At 40.0% G+C, this 12,136-nt stretch overlaps 1 protein-coding gene across 5 annotated transcripts in view; it reads left to right on the top strand.

The window, feature by feature from the left end:
• The window catches only part of lrrk1 (leucine-rich repeat kinase 1), a 66,282-nt gene that overhangs the window by 47,208 nt on the left and 6,938 nt on the right, over nt 1-12,136 (top strand). For all 5 annotated transcript variants that reach the window (XM_055010042.1, XM_035944503.2, XM_035944502.2 and 2 more), the window contains 9 exons: nt 334-634; nt 3,364-3,533; nt 6,375-6,578; nt 6,681-6,820; nt 7,098-7,235; nt 8,178-8,372; nt 9,735-9,886; nt 11,252-11,369; nt 11,920-12,036. In XM_055010042.1, coding sequence (XP_054866017.1) covers nt 334-634; nt 3,364-3,533; nt 6,375-6,578; nt 6,681-6,820; nt 7,098-7,235; nt 8,178-8,372; nt 9,735-9,886; nt 11,252-11,369; nt 11,920-12,036 — 1,535 coding nt within the window. The remainder of the gene's footprint in view (nt 1-333; nt 635-3,363; nt 3,534-6,374; nt 6,579-6,680; nt 6,821-7,097; nt 7,236-8,177; nt 8,373-9,734; nt 9,887-11,251; nt 11,370-11,919; nt 12,037-12,136) is intronic.

Genomic DNA, 12,136 nt, shown 5'->3' with positions numbered 1-12,136 from the left:
CGTCTCCTCAACACAATGCATTGTGGGTTAGTTGCTAGGTTACGGCAAGTGTTGCATTCAATGTTTGCAATAATGTTGGAATTTTTGTAAGAACTTGTCGTCTCGAGGGTTGCTTTCGGGACGCATGTGGCCCGCGGGCCGCTAGTTGAATAGGGCTGCTTTAGATGGTTGGAAAGGGGTCATTGGGGGGTGGGCCAGTTGTGAGGGGCCCGCGGGCCACCAATTGAATAGACCCGCCTTACACCCTCTTGTGATGCAAGATCTTGTTTATTTGAGGCCTCAGATAAACAAGAAATTATCTAAATGTCTTTTGTCTCAACTTTTCTCTTATAGCTTTGACAGCCACTGAGAGTGATGGGAATCTGCTTATAGAGCAGTACGCGCCCTGTTCGGTCTGTTCCTCACTGGACCAACAGAAGCACGTCGAGCTCCTGATCAATCAGTCCAGCCAGGTCAGAGAGAGGGGAGGACATGGAGAAGATAACGAAGGAAAAGGGATTCATTACTTTAACATGGAGGACTGTGTGCTAGCTGCCATGGAGAAGGAACACATCATCTGTCCTCAACACCCTGATCAGCCAGTTCCTCTCCAAGAACTGGTCCCAGAATTCTTCATGACGGACTTCCCAGCACGGTAAACTCTCACATATCCATCCATCCATCCATCCATCCATCCATCCATCCATCCATCCATCCATCCATCCATCCATCCATCCATCCATCCATCCACACTTTACCAAACTTGTCAAAGGATAATTCTGGCTAGCTTAGTTTAACAGCTGAACTTGATTCTACAAGATGTTTCCATTAGTCTGTGATAACAGCTAGCAACAAATAACAATTATAGCCAACAGTAATAGCTGCGATCTGTTGCAGGGTGTGGCACAGCTACAACATAGTTAGAGTTTAGACTATATATAAAATATAGATGTAGCCGCAAAATTTGACTTGTTAAGCCATTGTGGAAATGCCATCAGCCTGATGTTCATTTCCTAAATTATGTTCCCATTTACAGTAAAATAGATGAGAAAGCAGATACGTTTCACGATGGGGCTACTTTGTGATTGCCCGGTCACTACACAGTGGGTGTACTTAGTGTCTTGGAGTTCTCGATCAGATCCACAGCCTGTTTGTTATGTCAAAAGAGCAACAGATTGACAGTCAAATTACAAACTCTCGGCTTCGAAACAGTATTCCAGAAACCAGTGTGTGATGCTATGGCTGCGACTTCCATCTTTCATACAGCAGAAGTGAGTACACCTCTATGCAATTCAAGTCAGGCAACAAACTTGGCCACACCATTGTTGACATTTTTTTGGATCAGAAACTCTTGTGTGCTTTGGATCATTATCATGCTTGAATATTCCACTTCTCCCAAGTTCCTACATACGGGAAGTATTCTTGTCAGCCAGTTTTTTTGTATATCCACAGGCTCTCCAGCACCTTTTGCGCTCATGTAGCTCCATATCATCACACTCTCACCACTGTGCTTCACTGTTGTAACAACACATTGAATGTGGTAGTACTGACCAGGTTCACGCTAAACATCAATGTCTCCATCTGGGTCAAGAGATTTATCTTGGTTTCATCCGATCAAAGAATCTAGTCCAAATATTTATCAGGCTTCTTTTCATTTTTTTTTAGCAAAGCTTACTCTGGCAATTTTGTGGTGAAGAACACTTTTGTTTGTCTTGGATGACGTCCTCAGAGGTTGTTGTTGTGCAATGTCCTACGCACTCTGTGCTGTCATAGACACTCTGAATTCCACTGATAGCACCTGAGCCAAGTCTGAAGTACTTCACCGTCTGTTTGTAAAGCAGCACACTGAGTAGTGGCATCATTTTTGGAGGACAGCTGTTCTGATTAGTTTTTATGGAGTTTTAGCTGGACACTGATGTTCCTGTATCCTTTTGAATGTTTGTGAAGTCTCAGTCAGATTTTTAAATTCTTCCAACAGTTGTTTTTCATGTGGTGCCCTGATGCAGGCATGCAGATACACAGCCCATAGGTTCCAAACTAAAAAAAGTCCCGGTGTTTGCAGCTCATTTACAACCATGTTCTAGCAAGTTGGCTAAGTGAAAATCACAGGTGTATATGGTTATGTTTCTTGATTATGCAGTATACTTTCTTCTGTTGTATACTGCATAGAGTGTATTCTACCATCCACTAACACCAGCCCCTTTTACAGCTGGATGACTGTCTTGTGTAAGTGTTATTATTGGTCTTCTATTAAAAATGCAATAGCAGTGTGGGGCAAATTGTGTTCTAGTATGGAATGTAACACTGAAAGTCAGCATGTGACAAAAACATATGATCTTAGACAGTTTTGGACAGGCACTCATTTATTTTTTTTTAAAATAAGTGTCTCGGGGTCCATTGTTATGTTTATCATGTGACCACTTACCAATAGAAGGAGATGCTTGAATCATTCTGCACATACTGACTGTTTTTGATCACTTTAACCAAAGGTTGTAAAAAGGTTACTTTACTGTGAAAACTTGCTCCAGTAAATAAACAGTCAAACGGCATGAGTAATGTTCCTGCAGACTTACTTTCAGAATAATGATCATATAGGAATTTCTAGAGTTACAATCCGTCTCAGATCATTGTTTAAACCACTTCAAATGCATCTCCATGTATTTATGCATCTGCTCCCCCTTTAAGATGTGCAGCACTATGAAGTCCCCACCTCTCTCTCCACGCATCCCTTTGCTACTTGTCTCAGCTCAAGCACACATAACGAGGTCACCGATGACTTTTAGGTTTATCTCTACACGATTTCTTCCTCTAAAATGTGCACATCTGTAAGTCCTGACATCTATATACCTCTCCCTACCCAGCTTGCCTACAGCTCTTGTATTTAAATCTTTCTTCATCTAATTAAGTGCGACCTGAGAGGTTACTTCCAACCTGTTTAACCAGCTGCTTGTGTTTCTTGGTCCATCAGTTTGTAGAAATGAGAATAACATTGACATTTGGAAAAAGAAACATTACGTGTGTTGCTGGATTTACTGAAGTCGACTGAGAAGATCCATATGAGGTTCATCTCTATGCATCCAGTATAGATATAAGCCAGGGACACACTGTCACTGCACCCCACAGAAATGATCTCCAAATCTAACTATGACGTCTTGTTTTTTTGGTCTAAATTTAAAGTAGATAAGATACAATATATAAATCAAGCCTTTTTTTGGAAGACCTAATTATTTACTTTGTTTCCCCTGAGAAAACATTTCCTGACTTGACTGAGTAAGACTAAACATCAAGTTACACAAAATGTCAGTGTTGTATGTATTGGACTAAATGATAAAGATGAGTGTATGTGTGTGTGTGTGGTGTGTGTGTCTATGTGTGTTTGGTCAGGCTGTTTTTGGAGAAAGCCCAGCTGGAGTACTCTGAGGAGGAGAACGTCATCCTTGGCCAGGGTGGCAGTGGGACCACCATCTACCAAGCTCGATATAAAAACCAGCCAGTGGCTGTCAAACGCTTCCACTTTAAGGCGTGTCAGCAGCGGAATGTCAGCAGTGACACAGGTACTTAGGCACACTCTTTTCTTTTAATGATGTGTTTTTTATTTACTAAATAGTTTGATGGATTTATGAAAGTTGATGCTAATATTTTGAAAGCTGCTGATGTATAACTTTATTGTATCACCATACAATCAATACTGAATACAAGAATTAGACTTGTCAATATGAAAAATCTCCAAAAGCATCATTAAGATAAACGGTGCAATGGAAGCCAGCATTACTGCCTTTAATTTTTGCTTTTTTACAGGAGATGTAGAACTGTGATTAGACTAGCAAAACGTGTCCACTGCTATTAATTTATTATTCTATACACACTGATAAACTGTCCTCATCATCTCTATTAGCACTACAGGGACTTAATAAATCCAAACTGAATTATCAGAGGTGTGTTTCAGATGCAGACTGCAGAAGTCTCTTTTTAACCAGGTGCAGCTCTAAGCATGGAATTATCAGTCAGATGGTCTACCACTGACTTACAGGATGGATTGCAGTTAAATTTCAAGATAAATGCTACTGGCAGTGGTTAACCATTGTTATTTTTTCTCCTGCTCTAAAATAAGGTTGACAATTATTTTGCAGAGTGAAATATCTCAAGAATTATTAGAGGGTTTTCCATGAGGTTAGCCACAGTTATTCAAGACCCTAAAGAAATTAATATTACTGACTTCTGTGATCCTCTGACTTTTCCTCTTTAACCATCAGCATGAGTTTTTATTTAGTGATATGTATTTAAAAATCTAGTTGATGTATGAACATATTTTTTGTATTTGATGCACAGTTAAATGGGTCCCATCAGATTAGTTATGAGCTTTGGTCCCAGTGCTGATTTGGGCATATTTTCATGAATCAGTTGCAGCTAAAGTAGAGCCGATCAAAATCTTACAGATTCCCTCTTTTGCTCTACTGTGTTTAATCTGCCTTGGCCTGATAGTGTTATTTTAGTCTTAACCCACAGCAGAGCATTATGCTGTGAGATTACCTTAAACTGAGTGTGGAGTAAAAAATTATGTGGATGCAAATTCACACAGTGAGGTTGGCAAAATGCATTAATTCACTAAACTGCAATGCTGATTATCATTAGCAAAGATCTGTATTAGAATTTTTTTTAAAAATCATCAGTGTCTCATTTTACGAGGATCTAATTGTTGCTTTCAGTGACTGAAGAAGACAGAAAATCTTGCACTTTCAGTTATGTGGAAACACGACTGTCTGTAGTTGTAAGTAGCCATTTGACAAATGATACAAGGAGTAAGATCGAGATTTACATTTTCCACTGAGGTGGGGACTTACAGACTAGACAGTAGAAACAGGGATGATTTCCTTAGTAGAATTTAATAATAATTTTCAAATGTGTTGTTTATGTTCTACCACAAACTACATTCCAGTCACCTCCATAAGTGCCATAGATAATGTCTCAAATGAAATCTAACTATCTTTAACTTCTGTAAGTGATTGTATAAATTCATACTGCCAGTAATGCCACCAGTGAAAATATTAATTTATTTAAGCAGCAAAACTGACATCTCTATATAATGATACACTTCGAAAAAAGAAGGAAAAAAACTGTCCAAAGAAACAGAAATTGCTGAAAATAAGAATGTATGGACAGCTCTGATGGTGCTGGATTCATCCACAGGTCAACTCAAGGATTTCACTGCAGAAGCTGTTCGCTTGTAGAAAAGCATTTAGTTTAATAAGGCCACAAAGGATCCCAATGACATGTTAGAAGGCTGAAATAACCAATGACATAATCTGTTGTGGTATGTAAACTGCACACAACCTCTCTCTGAAGTTGGAGATCATATTGATCCTGCTGCTGTGTGATGCTACAGTTGTTGAACCAAGTCAAAGAAGAAAGGGTGACTTCTTACATTTGTTAATTCAGCACAACTAGGTGTGTCAAGAAATGTACGTGAGCTGGTCGTGCTGCGATACTGAAAGCAATGGAAATGTGCTCCAGCAAGGCATGATCTCGATATCAGGTGGCAGAACGCCCAGTTTACCCTCTGATTGCCAGAAATTTCTTTAACGGCCACCCTAAACTGACATTTAGGCTACTAGAAGTTCAGCACTACTAGCAAATGGGAAACGTGTACCATCCATCCATCCATCCATCCATTATCTATACACCACTTAATCCTCACTAGGGTCGTGGGGGGGCTGGAGCCTATCCCAGCTGACTCAGGTGAAGGCAGGGGACACCCTAGACAGGTCGCCAGTCTGTCGCAGGGCTACATACAAAGACAAACAAGCACTCTCACATTCACACCTACAGACAATTTAGAATAATCAATTAACCTCAGCATATTTTTGGACTGTGGGAGGAAGCCGGAGTACCTGGAGAAAACCCACGCATGCACAGGGAGAACATGCAAACTCCATGCAGAAAGATCCCGGGAAAGCCGGGACGTGAACCAGGGATCTTCTCGCTGCAAGGCGAAAGTGCTAACCACTACGCCACTGTGCAGCCCTGAAACGTGTACCAGCACTGGCAAATTTCTCATTATTGGCAGAATGTTGCTGGATGTTTTCCACTACTGGCCAGCATTGGCAAACTTAAGATAGCATATGAATGCTAATGTCTTTGCCGTAAATCTGCTTGAGACATTTTTCCTTTGTAAGGGGTAGATTCAGCATAGTGACACCTATTTAAATGTAGAGTAGCTGCTGCCTTAGCTCTCTACCACAGTACCGTGTTTTTGTGTTGAGTAGCATAAAGGATGTAATTCAAAGAAAAAATGCCAGTGGAAATACAGAACAGGGAAAATGCTTCTAGAACTAGTATTCCTTTTTTTTTTTTTTAAACTTTCCTGCTCCCTTTTGTACTTGTCTTCATTCCTTTAGACACTATGATGAAACATCTGCGGTCTGCAAATGCCTGTCGGAGATTCTCTGAATTTCGCCAGGAGGCCAGCATGTTGCACTCTCTGCAGCATCCCTGCATTGTCTCCCTGGTGGGCATCAGCATTCATCCACTGTGCTTGGCCCTGCAGTTAGCCCCTCTGGGTAGCCTCAACACTGTGCTGGAGGAGAAGCACAAAAGGAAAAGCAAGTCGAGAGATTTCATCATGTGATTTCCCACTTCAAGTTAATGACTGTTGAAAGCCTGTTTCTGTTAGTGGAACTTGAAATTCTGTTTTGTTTCTCTAGGCTCCATGTACATGCCCCTTGGTCACATGCTAACCTTCAAAGTAGCCTATCAGATTGCAGCAGGACTGGCATACCTTCACAAAAAGAGCATCATCTTCTGTGACCTCAAATCTGACAACATTCTGGTGTGGTCTCTGGAGGTGTGTATGGGAATTACTATGAGAAATCCATGAGAAAATTGTTGGTTTTGCTTCACTGAAAATATTCCAATATATTTTTGAAATCACACGTTGCATCTTAAACGCTGTCAAGGACAGTAAAATATTGTTTCTATGCATTTCATTCAAAATAGTATGAATAGGAAACAGAATAAAAATTGGATGATAATTTTTTCACAAAGAAACAGGTGAGCTATATCTATCATCTAATTCAGTTTGTTTATTCAGTTAGTTTACTCATTCATATGTCTTTTCCCAGGTGCACGATCCAGTCAACATTAAACTGTCTGACTACGGCATTTCTCGACAATCTTTTCATGAGGGGGCCCTTGGAGTTGAGGGCACACCAGGTTACCAGGCTCCTGAGATCCGACCAGGCATTGTGTATGATGAGAAAGTATGATCCATCTCTTTTTTCACACATATAAGTGTGCCATTTTACAAGTATTCAGTGATGATGTTGATGCAGTTTTCTGAATAATTAGTAGAATATTAATATTTCTGGAATGTGTGCATAGTGGTTGACAGACCTATGAGTTATAATTCCAAGAATACCAGACCTATCTGGAACAGCGCTAGGATGCAGCAACTTTATGCACCCGTGGGTGGAGCTAGTGAGCGAGATGGAAAATGTCAGTGGAGGTTAAGTAGTATTCTTTTAATTGTTTGTCATGTGCATTTGGTGGTGGACATAGCATTAAGAATGTTTGCAGCTAGGACACAGGTGATCTGGAGTTCGTAGTGCCTCAGCACACTAAGTGTACAGCTGCAGCAGTTTAGCAAGGTAGCTAACTACTTTGTTAAAGAGTTCTTCCTTCCTTCCTGGTACACACTAAAAGTTTCTGCTGTAGAGACACACTGCTGTGTGCAAAGTCACCACGGGGACAATGTTTTATCTTTGTCTCACTATGCATTTCATCTACTGCCAAATATTGTAAAAACTACCACCGCACACTCATTAAAATCTAAGGCCGTATTTTAATTCAATACAACTCAGTTCAGTTTTTTTTTTTTTTTTTTTTTTTAATATAGCGCCAAATGGAGCTGGTCATTAAGAGTTTTATATGTTTGGAGCAGGATTTAAAATTCTATCCTGGATTTTACAGGGAGCCAGTGAAGAGAAGCTAGTATGGGAGAAATATGATCTCTGTTACTGGTTGCTGTCAGAACTCTGGCTGCAGTGTTTTGTATCAGCTGGAAGTTTTGAAGTTCCTGATAATAATAATAATTTTATAAAACAACAGTGTACTCAGTCCTCTCTGGAGGTTGTAATAAACTCCTCAGATGTAATGCTGACCTTAATGCTGCTTGTGTTTTCTCTCATCATCACCGCTTGAAGGTGGACATGTTCTCTTACGGTATGGTGATGTATGAACTACTGTCTGGGCAGAGGCCAGCACTGGGATCTCACCAGCTTCAAATAGCAAAGAAACTCTCCAAAGGCATACGGCCAACGCTGGGGAGTCCAGAGGAGGTTCAGTTCTACAGCCTTCACAGCTTGCTGACTGAATGCTGGGACACCAAGCCAGAGAAGGTGAACCCTTCTGCTCGATCATACCACTTGCTTTGGCCGGCACAATAATAGTCTACACTAGTCTAACTACAAATTTCCTTGTTTGCCTGTGTTTGTAGGAAATAGACTGACTCTGAAGGTGAACCCATAACCTGTAGATGATCATTTGTGTGTCAATATATGTGTGTGAGAAAAAATAAGAAGTAGGCCTGGTAGGCTTTGAACATCTTGGAGATTTTATTTTCTGTCTAACTGGTTCAAAGCATCCTGGTAACACAATGGCACGTATCATAACACGACACAGTTTCTGTTCAAGGAACAAGGTGAACACACTAAAAATGTTAGTTGTATCTCAATGTGAGTAACATTTGCTTAAGGAACATCAAATTACCTTCATTTTTTCATAAAAAAAAATTGCACACGGGACAAATTGTGAGAAGGAAGCAAATTTAACCCCACTTTTATCATATTTTAAGGGGTCAAAACCTATGCTCTAAGTTTTGACCCACTTTGGACACCTAGGACTTATCTGAAGCAGATATTCTTTGGCGGCTGCGATGTGAGAAAATGTGCATACAACAATTGTTGACTGTTTGTCATTTGGTAAAGCTTTATGGGGGAGTGGCTAAGAGAAAGTTGAAAACTGTTGAAAAATAGAGCTGATTAAAGTTCACCAGATGGTATGCGGGAGACACTGAAGTCAACTGGAATACACCTTTTTGGTCTGAAAAGATCAAAGTTGAGCTTTTTGGCCATCAGACCAGACGCTGTGTTTGAGTGACACCATCGACTGCACATCATCACAAACACACCATCCCCACAGTGAAGCATGGTGGTGGCAGCATCATGATGTGGGAATGTTTCTAGGCAGTAGACTCTGGAAGGCTTGTAAACTTACAGGGTAAAATGAATGCAGTAAAGGGGAATCCTGGAGGACAGCCTGATGTAGTCGGCAACAGAACTGTGGGCTGAGTTTTTTCACTCGGGTGGGATGGGTGTAGACAGAGAATGGAAACGATAGATGGACTGACATCATGGCTACACATAGAACGGACAACAGTCGCAATTCAGAAAGCAAAAGATCAGATTAGATGGAGATAAATGATCACCTACGCTGAATGGCATGGTGCTTAATTCAGTGATTGGGATGGGTGAAGAGGGAGGCAAATATGTAGATCCACACATTCTAGATGTTGCAACAGTGCACAGTTACAGGTATGTCATTTTAAGGTGGGAAGAGATCCCTTTCATGTAAAAAAAAAAAAATCTAAATATGCAACTTCAATACACAAAGAAGCTTTTACATCTTTAATCCCTGAAACTAATTTTGTTTATTTCCGATAGCGCCCCCTGATGGTGTGTCTTTTGTCTATGTGTGTGCAGAGGCCAGTGGCAGTGCAGTGTGTCAGGCAGATGCAGGATCCCAGCTTCCCCTGCCTCAGGTATTTATTGTCCTGCGACAGCCACTCACAGCTCTTCCTGTCCCAGCTGCAGGGATACAGCGCTGTGTTCTGGGATGGAGACAAGGAAAACAGGTTTGTTTCAGCTCCCCTCCCTACTAACTCATTTTCTTTGGCATTAATGCAAGATCATGACTGTAATCCATATTTAATAAGATTTAGCATAGTTTAGTTAATGCATAATTACTTAATGAGCTATGAAAAATTATAATGATAAGGAAATGTTTTATTGGTGTCACATTTCCTAAGATTTCCATGGAATCAAAGTGTTGTAATATTTTTTTTTCTATCCGCAATATGTTTGATACTGAAAAAGGGGAAACGCTTATCCTTTTTAATGGCTACATTATATGGGCATGACACTGATTAAAACTCATACAGGTCAAAGCCTCGTGCATGGTACACAGTCTGGCATTTTTAAACTGGTATTGAAGTCATTAAAGTCCAGGCAGCACAGATTCTCACTACAGTTCTTTAACTGGGAGGAGAATTAGTCACTGTCAAACATCTTTTTCACATGTGAACTTTACCTTTTTGCCCTCACAGAAGCAGTTTCACACACATTCACAAATATATGCAGTCATAGAGTATAAATGTTACAGTACACAATTATTTATACACCACATTGTATACACATGCCTTAGTGAGATGGCTCCCAGATGCCTGATGTAATAGCTCTGTTGTTTTCTGTATTTAGCAGATTAGAAGTTAGTTTCTGTACAATAAAATCAGCTTTCATGCCTTCATATTGTTGGTGTTAATCATTACAGCTGACTCATGTAGGCTTTTCTTTCTGTTAACTCTTTCTTTCCTCCCCCGACTCTCCCACTGATCTTTCTGTCACTCTTCCTCCTCTCTTGCTTTTGTCCTTCCACACTATTAGCTAGTTTACTACACTCCTTACACTCCTGCATGCGTGCTCCATTTACTCATTTGCAAATTAAGAAAACTCACACAAAGTGTAAGCGAAGATAGTGAAGTAGGAAGTAAGTAGTAGCAGGTAAAGAGCTACTTAAAATTACAAATAAAAAGGTAATTTAAGAAATGAAATTTACACATTTGCTTGTTGTGAGTCATACTGGTAGTTCTACTGTGTGTTTTCTGCATAATGTATGTATAGGTATAAGCAGTCGTTAATACCACACAAATAAGAACGTAGGACCATTTTAATATTATGTTTCTAATTTTACACTGTACTGTTTCATTTATGCTTGTCTAGACATCCATCAAACACGATGCACCATGTTGTACTTGAAACAAAATGTTTCAACCCATTCCAAAATTGCTAAACTCTTTAAATTTAACTCATCAGCGAATTCGTTTTCCAAACTTTTTTCAACATCAAAAATGTTTTACAGATTTTTTTTTAGAAAATTACCTTCATTTCCCATTCAGTGACTCCGACAAAATTGTCTAAGCATTTAAATGTGTGTTTCCTAGAAACTACAGTGTGGTGAATGTGGAGAAAGGCCAGGTGGAGGTGGAGAGGATGTCCTGTCCAGGCAGCAGGATTAGCTGCCAGATGAAGATGGGTAACTCTCTGTGGATGGCCACTGAGGTACACACCACCCAGCCAACACCATCAGAAATCATAGTCTATCTGATGACAGTTTACACTTCCTTTGCAACCTAGAATATCATTTTTTTAATGCAGCTTCTCAGGAAAATTACAAAATGTAAAGAAATAACTGGAGAAACATTTGAGATAGTTTTTGCTATTTATCGGTTGTTTGTACTGCTAGAAAACATTGATAGAAGAGGTGGATGCTGACTTTAGGAGTGTGTGTGTGTTTTTCAGAACCTAATCGCCTTTGATATTTCTCATCTTGTAACATGAGGATTTCATGAAAAATCTTTCATGTTACTGACTGAAGAGAGTGCTGATGTTAGAACAGCCCAGACTAGTACAGCAGTGTGCATCCAACTAGTGTTTATGATTGACTGACAGGCTTTGGTAAAGGGAAATCGTATCAAATCATCCAAATGCTACATTCTATTGTTAGCATAAACATCACCTTACCATCCACACATACAAAATGTGTATCCTCTGAAAATGTAATAAGACTGTAAACCGAATTACTGCTTGTATAATTGTGTTTGTGTGATAGGAACAGGAGGTGTTCGTCTACAGTCTGAAGGACATGTGTCCACTCAGTAAACCCCAGAAACAATTTTCCTGTCCAGCCATCATCACCTACCTGTTCCCTGTTCCAGCAAGAGAACAGGTCAGCTCATGTCTCAGTATATATACACATAGAAATCTACAGTATACTGGTGTCGTTGTTGTTCATCACTGTGGCAGCACTTTAAGACTGGAGGAATGTT

The sequence above is a fragment of the Amphiprion ocellaris genome, chromosome 1 (genome assembly GCF_022539595.1).
Source record: "Amphiprion ocellaris isolate individual 3 ecotype Okinawa chromosome 1, ASM2253959v1, whole genome shotgun sequence".
Lineage (NCBI taxonomy): Eukaryota > Metazoa > Chordata > Actinopteri > Pomacentridae > Amphiprion > Amphiprion ocellaris.
This window is presented reverse-complemented; position numbering and strand designations above follow the sequence as displayed.